This window comes from Rhincodon typus, chromosome 1, assembly GCF_021869965.1.
Source record: "Rhincodon typus isolate 14 chromosome 1, sRhiTyp1.1, whole genome shotgun sequence".
Lineage (NCBI taxonomy): Eukaryota > Metazoa > Chordata > Chondrichthyes > Orectolobiformes > Rhincodontidae > Rhincodon > Rhincodon typus.
The window spans coordinates 165,604,407-165,623,556 of NC_063332.1; the positions used below are offsets into that span (position 1 = coordinate 165,604,407).

General features: G+C 40.7%; 1 protein-coding gene across 3 annotated transcripts in view; it reads right to left on the bottom strand.

Moving 5' to 3' along the window:
* Positions 1-8,434, bottom strand: part of nrg1 (neuregulin 1) — a 176,301-nt gene extending 167,867 nt beyond the window's left edge. For all 3 annotated transcript variants that reach the window (XM_048600629.1, XM_048600614.1, XM_048600623.1), the window contains exon 1: positions 8,161-8,434. In XM_048600629.1, the coding sequence (XP_048456586.1) occupies positions 8,161-8,248 (88 nt within the window). In that variant the 5' untranslated portion in view covers positions 8,249-8,434. The remainder of the gene's footprint in view (positions 1-8,160) is intronic.
* Positions 8,435-19,150: the final 10,716 nt, after the last annotated feature.

Sequence of the window (19,150 nt, forward strand, 5' to 3'; positions counted from 1 at the left end):
GCTGCTGGGCCTGCTGCGTTCATCCAGCTCTGCACCTTGTGATCTCAGATTCTCCAGCATCTGCTGTTCCTACTATCTCTCATTCAACTAAATTCGGTTTTTGTTTTCATAGTCAGAACACCACAGGCAATAGCCTCGTGGCATTACCGCTACACTATTAATTCAGAAACTCAGCTAATGTTCTGCAGACCTGAGTTCGAATCCCACATGGTGGTGTTTGAATCCACAAAATATATCTAGAATTAAAGGTTTACTGATAACCATAAAATCCATCTGCCTTGCCTATGTCATTCAGGGAAGGAAATCTGTCATCCGTACCTGCTCTGGCCTACATGTGACTTTAGATGTACTCTTAAAAATGGCCCAGAGTCGGGATGAAGGTTAGCATAATGGCTGGGGAGTTTGACAGGAGCTACCCACCTCCACTCCTAAGCCTACAGTAGATTTGATATTCTGTGCACTCTGGAACAGCGATGGAATTTCCCAAACTCAGATAACAACTTGCATTGATTTAGTGCCTTTAACACTGTTGAAAAGTCCCAGACAGAGGCAATTCCTGCAAAGAAAAATCCAAATCACGGAGGTTGTGCGGAGGAGGAATGTCAGCCCATACAGATTTTGTTGACTTGGTAAAGAAACGTGCCGTTGCAAAATGATTGTGTCCTTTTGCACCTTGCAGCATCATGCTGATCAATATGTTGACATTCCAATTGTCACTTTAAAGAGTGATTATTGGAAGTTACCTGGCTCTACTACAGCAGAGATTGACAATGATGGTGTCGTTTTCACATCAGATTGCAGGTTATGAAATGAATGAGCAGCAAAAAAATCAACACAACCTCTGCTTACTTTTAAAGCAGTTTGATGGAATGGTGGTTAATCTTAACGAATCAACACCATGTAAAGGGAGGTCAACAACATATACTGACCTCCCCAAGAGCAAGTATTTGCATGCCAGTTGCACCTGCATTTATATAGGACCATTCCAAATACTAAACCACCCACAGCACTTCACAAAGAGTTATTAGACGTGTAGGTAAGCAGAATCTTTGCGGAAGAGACAGATTTTAGGGGACCACCTTAAGGGAATAGAGTGATGGAGAGGTTAGAAGAGGAGACTCCAGAGATTAGGGTTTATATAGCTCTAGGCATATCCTCCAAAGATGGAGCAATGAAGTCAGGCATATGAAAGGTCCACACTGGAAGGATACAGAGATGATAGGGGGTGGTAAGGCTATTGGAGAATGAAAATAGGAAAAGAAAATTTGAAAACAAGGGTGAGACTATTAACATTGAGGCATTATCAAACCAGCAGTCAATTACAGTCATAAGTTCAGTTTAATATTTCTGTGACCAGGAGGTTAATTTATTACAGACAGCAGAAGTTTAGTGCTCACAACCTGTATAATAAGGCAATGGCTGACATAAGGTTCTAATCCTGTAAAAATGCTGGCGAATACTTGGGAGTGCACAGAAGAGCACATTAATGAGTATTATCTGGTTAATAAATAAGTAGTTATTGAGGATATTTTACATTTCTGCATGAGTGTTGGGCATGGCGAGCCACAAGTGGTAGTGAAACAATTGAGGATGAAGTCTTAGCAGGTTCAAAGTTTCAATTAATCCAGCCACAATACAGCGGTAGTCAACAAAGCCAATTAGATTTGGCCCATTCTAATCAAAATGATAGATTACAAGGCAGAGGAGAAAGTCATGGTCAAACTATGTGGTCAGATTGAGCCTCGGTCCTGCACTCAGATCTGATTATCAGCACCCAAGAGCTGGAAGCAATGCAGAAAAGAGCCACCTGACAGATCCTCAGTGGGAAGAGACCAGGGCAAATGGGTGAGTTGTGGGGTTTTTCAGGCTGAGCAGCAAGCTAAGAGGTGAGGGCAACAATTTAGAAATGGGAATGGAAAAATAAATCCAGAGTATTGCATTAAAGCAAGCTACATGGGTAGGAAAAGTGAACACAGGCTCAAATGGGCAAAGAGCAAATTGAGGACTGGTATCAGGACTGAATTCTTCACATAGAGTAAATCAACACATGCAAGAATTTCACAGAATGAATAGTAGAGAAAAAAAGTCCCCGAATTCTTTAAGGAACTATTGGATCCTACAAAGAATTGGGTTCTACTATAAAGAATAGTCATGGCACACAATGACAATCTTGTGAACTTATGAATTACAAATGCAAAAAAGGTAAAATACTGCAATGAAATAGTGTGCACCACAAACCCCCAAAGCATCTAATGATTTGCACAGATGAAGTTCGATATTAATATTTCAACACGTCTATGAGCAGCTCTGCAGACTCTATATACTTGGGGACAAGCAAGGTTCTGCTGCTACCAGTCGAGATCCATTTTAAACAAACTCCTCAACTATTATGCTGTGGCAGAAAAATGTGATAGCGCTTTGTGTTAATGGGATATACACAACCACTTAATCCAGATGGAACCGGTAAATTATTCATTCATTATCATTGTGATTGTCAACGCCACTGTTACAACAAATCCCAAACAGTGTTCAAGGATCATTTTAAATCTACTTCAGGGATTTTTAATACAGATCCAGAGGAGATTTTCCAACTTCCAACTAATGCTGCTTTCATCCAAACCTATGATATGACAATGAAATGAAAAGTGTTGCAATGTTATCTTTTCTTAACCACAATAACCTCTCTCATCTGGAAACACCAGCTGTTTGGAAATTCTTTGACTCATAATAATGTCCTTGATGTCATCTTAGAATGGTACTTCGGCAGTGGAAACACAGAATGTATCATATTTGGATATGTTTTATAATGTTTTATCACTTTTAATTCCAGGTGTATATTTGTATCTACATGTTTTCCAATTCAGATACAATCGGTCTTAAGACATCCTAACCCTACTTTATAATTCAGAAAATTCCAAAATCCAGAAAGGATTTGCCTCAGCTATTCTAGATTGCAAAGGTTAAATCATATAACATTAACAACTGGGTGACACCTGTTGAGGTTAGAAGTGTATTTACATTGAAAATACAGCTTGTGATTCCAATTAAGTTACTGCAGGGGCTCAAATGCCATTAATAACAAAATGGTTATTTCATGATGCAAAAAATTTTTCCCTGGCCTGTAAAACATCATTGGTTTAGACTTCTCAGAGGATGCTGGCATTTGTGGCTGTGTTAACTCTGAAATGACCTGCTCCCACTAGTTCACTTTCATGTCCACAAGCAAAATCAGGTAAATCTACGAACTCAGTTGTTTATAGAGTGGATAACGGTAGAATTATACATCTGCTCTCCTCTAATACAAAAACTGCTTGCACTAAATTGCTGGGTCGCCTCAAATACTCCCATACGGCATTTTTCAGATCATTATCACATTGCTGTTGTGGGACCTTACTGTACGCAAATTGGCTGACATGCTTTCCACAATACACCAGGGACTACATTTCAAATTGACTTAGTTAGCTGTGAAGTGGATTATGATGTCCTGTATCATGCGGTATAAATGATCATTTCCAATGTTTAGACTTTGCCAATATTCTGCTTCACATTAGGACAAAGAGGTTAGGAGGAATTTCTTTACACAGACAGTGGTGAGAATGTGGCACTCCCTGTCATCGTGAGGCAGAGAGCATTGATACATTTAAGGCAGAGCTTCCAAAATTAGTTCCCGCTGTGAGCCTGATTTGAGGCTTGGAAGTGTTCCAAGCTGTTTGAGCGGGAAGTCAGCGGTACAGCTGTTATAACTTGGTCAGAGCTCTATAGTGACCATTTCTGCCTCAGAGCTTGCAACCTCAAATTTTAGCTCATGAGCCCACTTGGGGTTCTGACCCCCACTTCGACTTAATGGAATGACTGAACATCCTTGAAGAATAGGTAAATAGAAGGATATGTCACCTCTGCAGCAGAGTGGGAGGAGGCTGGTGGAGTTTAAATTATGGAATGTCGCGTAGAAAACATTTACAAGGCAGAATCAAGCCAATGTAATTCTTGTTCAAGGAGTCGAGGGCACAGCCTCAGAGTGAAGGGATAACCCTTCAGAACTAAGATGAGGAGGAATTTCTTTGGCCACGGGGGTGGGGGGTGGGAGGGTGAATCTGCAGAACTCATTGCTGCAGAAGGCTGTAGAAGCCAAGTCATTGACTGTCTTTTAGACAAGAGATAGATAGGTTCTTGATTTGTGAAGGGATCAATGATTATGGGAAGAAGGAAGGAGAACGGGGTTGAGAAATATATCAGCCATGATTGAATGGTGGGGCAGACTCATTGGGCCAAATGGCTAATTCTGCTCCCATATCTTATGGTCCTAAATTCCCAGATCCACTTTCCTGAGATGAATAAGTGTGTCGCACAGAACTGAAAAGGAGCGTGAATGAAGTTTAAATTTGCATTCAGCATAAATTGATTGACCTGAGCACATTTTGACGCTCTTCTTTTATTACTGATTCACCAATAAATCAATACCAACCAATGTTTCAAATCTGCACAAAACCCAATCAAAACAAACCAATGAATGAGAAATACGAGCACAAGTAGGGTTGAGTTGCATGGGCCAGATTATAAGGATCGCAGGTTAGACAATACATTAGTCGTAGATTATATTATTTCTGACAAGAAGAAGAGCTATCACTTTTAAAAAAATGAATCAATGCTTTCAAGATGAAGAGACACAGATTAGGTAAAGGGAGCTTAAATATTGAAACTACAGATTGCTGTCAAGTGTAGCACAAATGCACCTCCACCCTTAAACGCACTGAAAGGCAGACACTATAACCAAAGATGATTTGTGGCAACAAAAGAATTGGTAAAACAAGAAAACATTCTCACCAACTTGTTAAACAAAAACTTTTTTGGAGTAATAGGTTACTTAGGAAGCAGTGCTCTTAAAATTTCTCTTTCATTGTTTGTTTATAGATGCTATTGAAATTAAGATAACGTCTGTTCGGCAGGCCGCTAAATAAATTGTAGACAAATTTGTATGACATTTATTCTAATACATGGATTGTGTGGAGGTGTTCCTACCCTTTGAAACAAAGAGACTCCATTTCAAAGTTCAGTACTTATATTTGGCGCATGTTTAGTTTTTGATGTTTTGTATGTTTTCGGTGGTAGATCTTACGGATGCCTCAGCAATCCCAATTTCATAACCAGAAATTTACATGTGCAATTTGGAAAAATGAAGGACCGAAGTATTGACAATTGTTAGAAAAATCAAACCCACTAAAATTAAACAATAAATGAAATGAATGCCATTATTTGCTAATATTGTATCTTGCTTTAGAAAGATGAGTTAATTTTCTTATTAAGAAATTTGAAATATTTCAAAATTGTCTCCCTGTCATTCATTTGCATTCAACAAACTTGTGTTTCCTTTTTGTTCAGGCTTTTTTTGTAAGGGCTAAAGAGACTACTGACTTGATGCAGCAATCTAACCTATAGTAACTAAAAAGTCAAAGCTTTGTAAAAGTTTTCAGACATCATGAACTGGTACAATTTCCATGGCAATGCCAGCCAGTTTGCACTTTCCTCTCATATAGTATAAACAATACTTTCCCTTTATTTTGGAGTTTCTTGCAAATTGTCCTGATGAGTGCAAGATGAAAGATTTCAACAAGATGTGAGCAATACGCAAGTCCTGTACTACTGTACGACAACTAGAATGTCATTTAATTGTACAATAATTTTTAAATGCCAAAGACAGCCCACTTAACAACTAGGTTATGACATTTACGCATAGCAGAAAGATAGTTTTCAACTGTCTGATTAACTACTTTAACTATTGACATATAGTTATGTTAACAATAGATTAATTCCAATAGATAAAAAGCCACACATTGTGGAATTAGTTTTAACTGTAAGCATGGGTACTAAGGATTATGTCCACATTTCTGATGTCACAAAAACAAAATTATAAAAAAATCTTCATTTCAGTTACACATAAATATGCATAATTGACATGTGCATACTACATTGCTATGGGTACAAGATTATGCAGATATTATTTGTTTAAAAATAATAGACACCAACCTGCAAGACAAGTGGGTTAAGTAGTTACATGTAAATGTCACTAATTGAGGGTACTAACACTGTATTAACTAATTACTCCTAGAAAGGTATTCATTCGTACGCTAGTCACCAAACGTGGTATGGCCATAACCCACTTCAGAACTTTCTTATGTGTGTATTATCTGCCTCACCCTTTGGTAAAGTTAAATCCAGATTGCACCCTCTCAGGTTAGAGGTAGAAAGGGTCATGGAAAGATTTACAAGAGCAGCCAGGGAATTCTTCCTGGTAACGTTGGCCAATATTTATTACTCAACCAACATCAGTGAGAGAGATTATCTGATTAGAATCACAATGTCATTTTTCAGACTCTTGCTAAGTGCCAGTGGCGGGTGCCATTGTGAAAACTGAGATAATCACCATACACGATTAACACATTAAAGTGGGGCTTTAAATGGGGCTTGGAACATCATGAGATCATGAAAGACTTTACAGATACAATTCCTCTTCTTTAACAGGGCCAACCAACAATGCAGCATTTCCTTAAAATGACAATCGTTGTTGATGATAAATTGCAGCAACAAAACTAGAACATAAAACAATATGGTCCAGGCTGTCATCACAGTCTGTAAAGCAGGCAGTATCTAGGATCATTTTAGATGGCAACTCAGAGTTCACTGATAAAGAACTAGAGATGAGCTTATCCTCTACAAACTAATGCAGCTTTCAATACAACGTTATAACAAAGCTGTTTAACATGGATCAGAAAGCTTTCAGCAGTTCATCAATCTCTGTGCTAATTTCACTCATGCTCTCCTCTCCACCATGCCAATGCAGTGAAAGTATTCTCTCAACTTTTCAGCTTCATACGTTGAGAGCACTGTGACTCAAAGATAAAGACAGAGGAACCACTATCTACTGATTGGCCACACATAATTTTCCTGATTTTTTCCATTTATTCATAACTAATTAAAAATAATTGGTCCATTCTGCTGTGCTGGCTCTTTCAAATTCCTATTGAATTAGTCCCATTCCCCTATCCTGTTCCGATAGCCTTTACTCTCTCCATCGTTAAGCATAAACCTAATTTAATCTTGAAAGTTACCACTGAACCTGCCTGACCAGCCGTCCAGACCATGCCAATTTACAGATTAACTACTAACCCGTGATCGGCAAATTTTCTTTCCTCTCCTTTAATCTCGATCATAGAATTTTACGCCACAGAACGCGAGCCCGTGGATTTATTGAACCGGTTACATCAAAGGGATCTCCACTCAGCTCATTTCTTTTGCCTGCCTTTTCCTCAACTTGCCCATTCAGCAAATGCCAAAACCTCTCAGATTCTGTCGGAAGACCCATTTCCTTGTTACTCAGCCCCAAGAAAGAGTTTTTAAAAAGTTATTTTGAAACAAAAAGTTTCCTTGCTTCCGTTTACAAAGCAGATCAATGTGGAAAAATAAAGTTGCCAAATCGAAGTGGGCAATCGACTATTGCTCAGGTTCCACGTTACTTCCACGCGAACGGCACTGTGGTGGTATTCAAGCCTGGTACAGCTATCGCCCGACTGGGACAGAGGCGAATGGTCAAGACGGGTGGCAGCGATCCTCAAGCTTCTTTCTGTAGGAGCGCAGCTTGGGCAGAGGGAGAGACACACACACACGCACAGAGATGGCAGGTTCAGGAGGTGTGGGTGAGGGGGTCATGGTCCAGCAGAGGGAGCCCTCGCCACGCCTAAAGGCGGCTTGACTGGGCGCAGGGGCCCGTAGGCTTTCCAGGTACGGTACAAGCGCTGAGCGCCGGCTCCGCTTAGGACACAGCCTAGGGCTGGCAGGTAACAGCGCTGCCAGGGGTTCGAATCCTACACGCGCCCCTGGTCAACTCGTCCCTACAGCACTAACAAGTGGAATATCTCACAGAAAGTTAACTTAACCAAAATCTGAAGAAATGCCCTTGGTTAAATAACTCTGTGCCCGAACAAAATTAGTTTTTTTGGGGGGGAAAAAATAGAGATGCCACTCAAGAGTAAGTTAGAATAACCTCTTGGAAGTCGGGGGTGGGGGGTGAAACTTTTTGAATGACAGCCCCGAATTCAGTTGTGGGGGGGGGGGGTGGGGGCGGGAAAGAAAAAGAAAAGTTTGGTTCCTTTTATTTTGTTTTACCTGTAACAGTTTCTTCTCCAGCTTTCTCTTCTTTTCGGCCCTTTCTCCCTCTGCCCTTTTCTTTGCCTCTCTTATTCTTTCCGGGCATTTCTCTTCGGGATTTTCCTTGTAGTTTTGAGTGTATTGTATTTGGAAATTAAAGAGGTTCTACCGGGCTGAGGATATCCCTTCAAACAAGAAAAGTTCAGGCAGGTAGCTGGAACTGGAGCTGGGTTCGATGGGCGCGTTGTCCTGTGCTCTTCTCGGAATGTCCTGCTGTCTTCAACTTTCTTGTGGAGCCGGACGCACTAAATGAACTTTTTTTACTCCCAAGTCTTGCAGTTTAAGCGGAGATTCATCCGCCCACATAACCACTTGCCCCTCCCTCTCTTTGACACTTTTTTAAATAAACCTTACAGGGATTGGGAAGAGGGCGTTCATATCTCAACTTACCCTGTGTGTGTGTTTTTTTTATTAAAAAAAATTGTTTCTTTACAAATTGAAAGATGTACAGTGACTAATCAGTATTCGCCCTCTTTGATTTCAACACGGACTCACCTTAATGTACCTTCAGGGCTGGAGTTCAGCCTCACATTACAAAGACAGAAAGAGACATTATATAAAACGGGTAAAGGTTGGGGAAAAATAAACTTCTGAGGAAGGGTCACTCGACCCGAAACATTAACTCTGATTTCTCTTCACGGATGCTGCCAGAACTGCTGAGCTTTTCCAGCAATTCCTGTTTATGTTTTTGATTTACAGCATCCGCAGTTCTTCCAGTTTTTATTAAGATACAAACTTCTGTTTTCCCTGTCCCTCCAGCCACGTGAATCCAGGGCATCATTCAGAAGGGGTCGGATAAAAATTTTGCTTCTCCCCCCACCCCCCAACCCAGCCTTGTAAATGTAAACCCAGCACTGAAACTCAAATCCCTTTCAGATAATAAAAACAGAAGTTGCTAGTAAAACTCAACAGGTCTGGCAGCATCAGTGGAGAGAAATCAGAGTTAACGTTTCGGGTCCAGTGACCCTCCTTCAGAACAGGCTGCTGCACAACATGTTGGGGACATTGTAATTATGGCTGGGTTCAAGCCCTTGTGATTAACATAGCGGCTCTGTGTAATGGTCTGATTGCCCATTCTCTGGGAGACCATACCTGTCCCAGAGATTTTTTGACCAGTTTAAGCAGAGAACAGCAAATGAAAAATTCGCCTTTCTTTCACATGGCAAGCCGGGATTAAGTTTGTGTTTGCTTTGGCATTTATTGGAAGTGTTAATGGAAATGGTACCTTGAAAACAGTGCATTTTTTTTCAAAAAGTTGATTTTTAGCGTTAGTCGACGTGGGCATTAACAAGACCCCGCTTCCTGCACTGGGGAAGCATAAACATAGACTTGGCCATAGATTAATTTCCCCCAAAATAGCCGGTTTCCCAACTATAAAAAAAGTTAACATCTGTGATTATACTGACGCCATGTGAGATGACATCACCAGTTCCTGCACTAGAAAGTATTTCAGCCTCCAGACCCCAATCTTTAGTTTAGTTTATTATTGTTGTTATTAGATAGTTTGGCATTGATAGAAGAAAACAGGAAAATTAGAGAGTTTTGATAAACTCTTCTGCCCACTCACTGGTTCGGATTCTTTCCTGAATGAAAGCAACTCATCACGCCATCAGATGACTTTTCCAGGGTACCCACATGTGGATGCAAATAAAAAAAAATTGGGATATCCCTCTTTAAATAGACAGTGGGGTCATTTCCAAGACTTACTGCTGGAGGTTTGAGGAGGTCGGATGGTGTGAATTGAATGGATCACCTGAAAACTTCCCTAGATTCCCACCAAAGGATAACTCACTTTCCCTTGACTCATTGACTGAAGCTGTTGGTTGTCTCAATTTAGATGTCCACATTTCGGTGGTTGCCCAATGAATGCAAGCCTTACTTTCCTTGGCATGTCTTAATTGATACAAGGAGAGATTCTAGCTCTCTGGAGTATCTCCAAATGCCTTCAATTAAATAGAAAGTCCTATGCAGATCTTATTAAAGCTGTTACACATTTCACACCAGTATTCCATAAGGATTTGGAGAGCCAGGCAAATACCATTTTGAAAGAAGCCCTGTTTTCCTGTGATACATGATCTGGGCCTTTCCCTTGACCTGCTTTTTGGATGTTCCACCATCAAAGTTATTTCATGTGCCTGCATTTTTACTTACAACATTGAGAAGCTTTACACGCGTTTCAGAGATTAAGTGAAATCACACACCCAATAATTGTTCGCTCTTATTTACTAATCTGATATTGAATCAAACACATTTAGGAATCTCAGTTAGCCCCCTCTGAAATAAAAACAGAAGTTGCTGGAAAAGCTTAACAGGTCTGGCAATATCTGTGAAGAAAAATCAGAGTTAATGTTTCAGGTCCGGTGACCCTTCCTCAGAACTTCACAGATGCTGCCAGACCTGCTGAGCTTTTCCAACAGCTTCTGTTTTTGTTCCTGATTTACAGCATCTGCAGTTCTTTCAGTTTTTATTAAGTCACCTCTTATATTGGTTAATGCTTTGGGCAATTTATCTGGATACCATTCCTGCAAACTCCAAATGCCATTTACTCAGTATGTTGTTCGACTTCATCACCAAGTTTTGCCTTTATGTTTTGGATTTGGTAGGTGGTTTTACAGCCATATGTCTCTCCTGCTGTTAATTGGCCCCATTTAGTCAGCGCTGGAGACCAGCATAGACACACACAGCTTTGAATGCACCAGTAGCTGGGTTCTTTCATAACCAGCAAGTCCTGGATGTGGGTTTGAACCCCATCGCTTCTTGTTCTGAGAAGGGAAAACTACCACTGAGCCAGTCCAGCTGCTAAATGTAACTCATTGTATGGCAGTTTATACCATGGCCAAAAGACTTCCTACTTTCCTCCTTTGTGAACTATGATTGAATATATCGCAATACTTGCTAAATGGGTAACAAGGACATATTGATCAAATCTTAGCAACTTAGGGACCATTGCTTTAGATAGATATCATTTCCTGGCAGCTATCAGACATGTTGATCAATTAGCAGTCCGTGGAGAAAACAACCATCCACAGCACTGACCATTATCAACTCAGCAATCAGATGAACAATAATGTACCACCTGAACTGAAAACCCAAGCAGCTTTAAGGTGCTTTTCCTTTTGTAACTGGTTAACTACATGCAGCTTGGGTGGAACTGAGGAGTAATTACTTATACACTTTTACTTAAAATCATAGCATTTTACAACACAGAAGGAGGCCATTTAACCTATCATGATGTACCAGCTTCTGAAAAAGAGATACCCAGCTTGTACCATTCTCCAGCTGTCTCCTAGACTAACAGTTGTGTTCATCCCAGACCGATAGAATGGATACATGCTCCTTGCACTGAGTCAAACAGTCATAAATCTACTGAATTGTGCATTCTGAATTGATTTCACTCATTGCAATTTGTCAATTTCCACCTGTTAAAATTTTATATTCAACACCTTACTGAGAATGCCATTCAAGTGACCAAAGCAATTAATTAAAATGTAGCATAATGGTAACAAGACATCATCACTTATACAATTATCACTATTCTTCTGAGAGTTGTTTGTTCTTGTTTATTATTTGCATGAAAAGTATAGTTTTTTTGCGAGTGAACAAATTGGTGCTCATCAAGATGAAGAATGTCAGCAATGAATAATGGGGCATTCACCAAATTTACTGCCTGGTGTCAGTATCAAGTATTTACAGCTCAGTTGTGGAATGGTCAACTGCAAAGTAAAACTCCCTTCAAACCAGCCCAAGTCCGGACAATGCTTGTTAATCACTATACTGCTCTATCAATTAGCCTGAGACACAAAGTCATTTAGGAAGTGTTATTGCAGAAACTATTGGGAAATAATATTCCTTCCACCAACTTGGATGGAAGTGTTGGTGTCACACGTGGAAGACTTATTTTAGTGCATCATCCGTTGTTCTAGAAGGATCTGGATTGATAATCATTTGTTTTATATCATTGGATTAGTGAGAAATCTATGGCAACTCAGATCAATATAATGATCATATGCTTCTGAGTGGAAGGATATTGGTGAAATCTCACAATTGTTATTATGGGAAGCTTGCAAGCTTGGTGATTCTACTGAATGGTGATGAGAGGGAATTCATCAAAGATAATTAAGACTTCTGCCTTCAGGGTTATTGAAGACCACTCTTGCACTTCTCTTAGAGGATGTTTGCAGCGTTCCATTGACAGATTATGGGTGAACGTAATTGAGATAGTTTGTGTGCCATAGTGAAACTAATACCAATAATATCGTTATATAATAGAAGTAGAAATTCACCAAGTCTCTGTCAATAGCATTTTCTGAATCCATGACCACTTCCACCTAAAAGGGACAAAGGGAGCAAATACAAGGGAACGCCACCGTGTGCAAGTTCTCCTCAGAACCACTCACCATCCTGACTTGGAAATACATCAATACCCCTTTAGTGTCACTGGATCAAAATCCCAGAACTCCCTCCTGAAAAGCATAGTGGGTCAACCTATAGCTCATGAACTGCAGCGGTTCAACAAGGCAGTTCATTACACCTTCTCAAGGGCAACTAGGGATGAGCAATAAATATTGGCCCATGAATCATGTCCCATGAGTGAATTTTAAAAAGAAATCTAAAAATAACCTGAAATAATGAAATAACAATGATGGAAAGTGCTTTTTAGGACAAAATAGGTTTGAGAATGCGGAAAGACATCCAGAGTTAAAATTATTATACAAGCAAAGGTTTGCATGATTGGACATTAAGACAGAATTGTTTCATAAAGCAGTGAAACGAATTGCAATTTCTTTTTTTTAAACCTACATTTTACTTTTTGAGGATTCCTTCTTTCTCATTTTCCCATTTCTTATTGATTGTTTAATGTTTAATTTGAATGCTATATTTTTTAATCGTTGTATTCCTTAAATACTATAGACCAACATTAACTATTTATCTCATCAGCATCAGGCTGATTTGCCTGGGAGTACAAGAAAAATATTGAAGACTCCTGACTCTGCAGTTCTTCACAACCAAGTGATACACTAAATACACACAGCCACCCTATTGTCCTTCCCTCAGCCTACATTGCTACAATATCAAATTCAGGTAGCTGGTCCTGGGTCAGTGGATCCCTCATTTTGTTTTTGGAGTCACACAGTTCCCTTACTTGTCCTACTTGTCAAGCAATGCATTGCTCACTTCTGTTGGTGTTGCGGTGACATTATAATTGGGTCTCTTGTTTAGTTGACTAATATCAATTCTGAGGTGAAATTCAGGCTTCATTTTTCTATTGACATCCCTCCTTATTTCATACTGTAATTACACCATTATGCCACTGATGGTGCTGTAAGACCTCAATTGAAGGCACAAGCAAAGTGTGACAAGTTTACATAGGAACTATCCATTACAAATGTGGATGTAGAAATTTATAATGGAAAAATTTTAAAAAAAGTTTCAGCAGTTGCAACATTTTAATATGTTATTATGCAGGAAAACATACCTCATTTTCCTTTCTGAAAAATGATCAGAACTGAAGAAGAGGCATGGCAGTTAGCACTCCTGCCATACAGTGCCAGGGACCTGGGTTCGATTCCAGCCTTGGGTAATTGTTTGTGTGGAGTTTGCATGTTCTCTGCATGTGTGCTGGGTACGCTGGTTTCCTCCTGCAGTCCAAAGATGTGCAGGTTAGGTGGATTGGCCATGCCGTAGACAGGGATATGGCGATAAGGGGGAGGGAGTGGGGTGGGTGCTGCTGGGTTTGGGTGGGATGCTCTTTGGAGGGTCAGTGCTGACTTGATGGGCTGAATGGCCTCTTCCTGCTCTGTAAGAATTCTAAGAGTCATACTGGACTCAAAGCGCTAACTGTCTTTCTCTGTCCACAGATGCTGACAGATGTGCTGAGTTTCTCCAGCATTTTCTGTGATTGTTTCAGATTTCCAGCATCTGCAGTATATTGCTTTTATATAAATGGGTCATTGTTAATGTTGGGCACAATCTTCCACACCTCAGGTTTTTTTAACTACAGGGAGATACAAGCTTTCATTAAAAACCATTAAACCTGGTGTATACAGTTAAGGAGGACAAACAAAATAATCCACAGTCAGGAATAAGAGTCCGTTGTCCAATTACTTTGTTATGTTTGATTACTAAGTCTAGAATGCAATTCCAACAATGTATGGCAGAAAACCTTCATATCAAATTCTTGTTTTGGTTTTTAAATGGATTTGATCATTTCTGTCAGGAAGTTAATAATAGCTGGGGTTTTAACACTAGCCTGCTAACTATGTAGATAATTGCATCATTCACACTAATGCCCAGTTATGTTTTCGTTGAACCTTGAAACACAAAATTTCATTGAATCATATGCAGACCAAAAAATTATTTTTCAACATGAATTTTACGTCTATTTTCTCACAGTTCAATGTTGAAAATGAAGTTCTCTTAACTGATGCCTTTGAAACTGTACTTGTAGTTCAGGTTCAGTTATTAAACTAACACCAATGCCTATTTGGAAAAGACAGTCAATTGTGATAATGTTTCACGAAAACTCCTGTGAGTCAAGAGAATGTGGACTGGTAAGTTGGCTATATACAAACTTCAGTAAAACAGGTTTAAAGTCACACTTTAAAGACAAATACCATAGTAACCATGATGTAAAATCCATTTGATGACGTGTCTTCTTTTCAAAGTGCTGACCTTTTTAATGTTTGTGTTTAGGACGGCAGAAGGGATCTGACTGCAGGAGAAAATAGTTGCATTCTTTCTTTGCGTGTTTATAGGAAGAGAAAGAAATAAGTAAAACATAAATGTTGCGGACAAATTTCACCTCGAGGATCCAAAAGGGGGCAGTGATCAGTCATAGAAGAGGGTTTGGGAAGTGCTGCAATTTCGAAGTATCTGTTTGTCTCAATAAAAAAAGGAAAGAATTCTGGGAAGACCCTCGTCAAAATAATTTCTAATCAGATTGTGGGTTAGTTAAAATAAAGGTTGTCAACACTGTGTGTGGCTCATTTCACCTCTCTGACCTGTAGTTTTCCTAACTGGCAGCTTATTGGAACTGCTTATATGCAGCCACGTCATAACAAAGATCCCACAATTTGTGTGCATTTTTTTCTTGATGATGCACAATCCCTGTGAAATAAATGAGATATTGTGCTTTCAATTACTTTACAGCACAGATGTTGCAGCTAAAGGGATCAAGGGGTATGGAGAGAAAACATGAGCGGGATACTGAAATCACATGATCAGCCATGATCGTGTTGAATGGTGATGCTGGCTCGAAGGGCTGAATGGCCTATTCCTGCTCCTATTTTCTATGTTTCTATGTTTTCATATCCCTCGGAGCATTTTAAATTTTAATTTGGTGTCAAAGCAACTGCACTAATGGCTAAATCCAGTCAAAATATGCCTGACCTGTTGTTCACCATTTTCTAACTGGAGTGGTAAACACCTTAAATCCTTTAATAACCAGCAGTGTTAATTTTGTCATTATTAATCAAACGGTCCAGGGAAACTTTAATACATAAACACACACTGTGGTGTGTTATTGAAGTGCACAAGCTAGGAAAGTTACATAATCGATTTCCAGGATATGTTTGTGTGATACCAGGGCAGCTATCATTGCTCCTATCCCCCGGGATGGATGTGCAAGTACCAGGTTTGAACAAGATCAGACGTAGTCCTATCATTCTTACAGAAAGACAATCACTAGGCGAACATTCCCAAGGACCATAGGAATATAATAACAGGAACAGGCCATTCAATCCCTCAAGCCTTCTCACCATTTGACTAGATAATGGGTGGTCTTCTACCTCAATGCCATTTTTCCACACTAAGCCCATGTCGCTCAATACCTTAATTACACTGATGCTCCTGTGGGCACTTAGCATCTGTGGAACTGGAGTTCCCACGTAAGTCAGCACCTTTGAAGGGAGATGGGGTGCAGTTCTTTTTGTAGGGGGAGTGGGATGGGGTCCATGTCAGTGTCTACATTTCCAGTGCCTGGGACCTGCATGTGTGCAAGAAGAGTCTCCGGCTGCAGCTCCTAGAAGCCAGAATTTTGGAGTCGGACTGGCATCAGGGGACACTATGGAGCATTCGTGAGGCAGAGTGTGTCATGGATAGCACGTACAGAGAGGTGGTCACACTGCAGATTCAGAATCTACAGGCAGGAAGGGAATGGGTGACCACTAGGCAGAGCCAGAGGGCTAAGCAGGCAGTGCAGGAATCTCCTGTGGTTACTCCCCTGCAAAACAGATAGACCGTTTTGGATACTATTGAGGGGAATGGCATCTCAAGGGATAACAGCAGCTGCCAAATTAACAGCACCGTGGTTGGGTCTGCTGCAGAAAGAGGGAGAGATAGGCATACAAATGCCATAGTTACAGTGGATTCAATTGTAAGGGGAATAGATAGGCATTTCTGTGGCTGCAAAAGAGAGTCCAAGATGGTGTGTTGCCTCCCTGGTGCTAGAGTCCTGGTTGTCTCGGAGGGGTTGTGGGACATTCTGGGGGACGGGGCAACAGCCAGTGGTTGTGGTACACGTTGGTATTAACGACATCGGTAAAAAAAAGGGATGTGGTCCTAAAAGGAGAATATAGAGAACTAGGAAGAAGGTTGAAACGTAGGACTTCAAAGATAGTTATCTCAGGATTACTACCAGTGCCACGAGCGAGTCAGAGTAGAAACAGCAGGATATATAGGACGAACACATGGCTGAAAAGATGGTGTGAGGGGGAGGGTTTCAGATTCGTGGGGCATTGGGACTGGTTCTGGGGGAGGTGGGACCTGTGCAAACTGGACGGGTTACACCTGGGTAGGATGGGGATTGATGTCTTAGTGGGGGAGGGGAGGGGGGGGGAGTGGGGGGGGGCGTGGGGGTAGGGTGCTTACTTGGTAGAGTGGTCGGGGAGGGTTTAAACTAGTGTGGCAGGGGTATAGGAACCAGAAGAGTAGAGCAGTAGATGTCAGAGAGAGGTCGAAACCAAGGCAAATGTGACTAAGAACAAGAACAGGCAGGGAAACATTGCTGAAAAGAGCAGGGGAGGTGGTCTGAAATGCTTGTGTTTCAATGTGAGAAGTATAATAGGCAAAGTAGATGAACTTAGGAAATTTAGTTAGTACTTGGAACTATGACATTATAGTGATTACAGAGACTTGGCTGAAGGAGGGACAGGAATGGCAGCTAAATGTCTCAGGAGTTAGATGTTTCAGGTGCGATAGAAAGGGAGGTAAAAGGGGTGGGGGAGTTGCATCACTGGTAAAAAGGAGTATCTCACAGCTATACTGAGGGAAGATACATCAGAGGACTCATGTAGCAAGTCCTCAGGAATGGGAACGGTGAAATCACAATGCTAGGGGTATACTACATGCCTCTCAACAGCCAGCGAGAGAAAGAAGAGAGAATATGTAGACAGATTTTGGAAAGATATAAAAGCAACGGTGTTGTTGTGATGGGTGATTTTAACTTCCGCTACATTGACTGGGACTCACTATGTGCTAGGGGCTTGGATGGGGCAGAATTTGGAAGGACCATTCAGGAGGGTTTCTTGACACAATATGTAAACAGTCCAACCAGGGACGGGGTTATACTGGACCTGGTTTTGCGAAATGTCCCCGGCCAGGTGAGTGAAATCTCAGTTGGGGAGCATTTCAGGAGTAGTGACCATAATACCATGAGTTTTATAATAATCGTGGATAGGGATAACAACAGTCTTTGAGTGAACATGTTAAATTGGGGAAAGGAGAACTGCAACAATATAAGACAGGAACTGGAGAACGTTGATTGGAGGCAGCTGTTTGGGAGTAAATCTACATCGGACATCTGGGAGTGTTTCAAACGACAGTTGAAAAGAGTTCAGGCATGGCACATTCCTGTGAGAATGACAGATAGGTATGGCAAGTTACGCGAACCTTGGATGACCAGGGATATTATGACCTTGGTCAAAAAGCAAAAGCAAGGTCTAGGAGGATGGGAACTGGCAAACTGCTCAAAGTTGATAAGGAAAGTCGGAAATAACTTAAACAAGGAATTAGAAGGGCTAAAAAGGTCATGAAAAGTCATCAGCAAACAGGATTAAGGAGAATCCCAAGGCTTTTTATACATATATAAAAAGCAAGAGGATAGCCAGGGAAAGGGTTGGCCCACTCAAGGACAAAGGAGGGAATCTATGTGCTGAGCCAGAGGAGGTAGGTGACGTCCTAAACTAATACTTTGTGTCGGTATTCACCAAAGAGGAGGAATTAGTGGAGGATGATCTCAGAGAAGGGAGTGTCAAATTTCTAAGCCAAATTACTATTAAAAAGGAAAAGGTGTTGTGTGTCTTAAAAAGTAATAAGGTAGATAAGTACCCAGGTCCTGATGGAATCTATCCAGAATATTGAGGGAGGCAAGAGAACAAATTGCTGGAGCATTGACAGACATCTTTGTATCCTTTTTGGCCACAGGTGAGGTCCCAGAGGACTGGAGAAATAGCCAATGTTGTCCCATTGTTTAAGAATGATAGTAGGGTTAATGCTGGAAATTACAGACCTTGAGTTTCAAGTCAGTGACATGGAAATTATTGGAAAGTTTCTCAGGGACAAGATCGATACACATTTAGAAGCAAATGGACCTATTAGCGATAGACAGCATGGTTTTGTATGGTGGAGGTCATGCCTCACTAACTTGGTCAAGTTTTTTGAGGAGGTGACAAAGATGATTAATGAGGGAAAAGCGGTTGATGTTGTCTACATGGACTTCAGGAAAGTGTTTGACAAAGTCCCTCATGGCAGATTGGTGCAAAACGTGAAGTCATATGATATCAGGCATGAGCTGACAAGATGGTACAAGATGGCTTAGTCATAGGAGACAGAGGGTAGCGGTGGAAGAATGCTTTTTGGAATGGAGGGTTGTAACTTGTGGTGTTCCACAGGGATCTGCTGTTCGTGATCTACATAAATGGTTTGGAGGGAAATGTAGCTGGTCTAATTT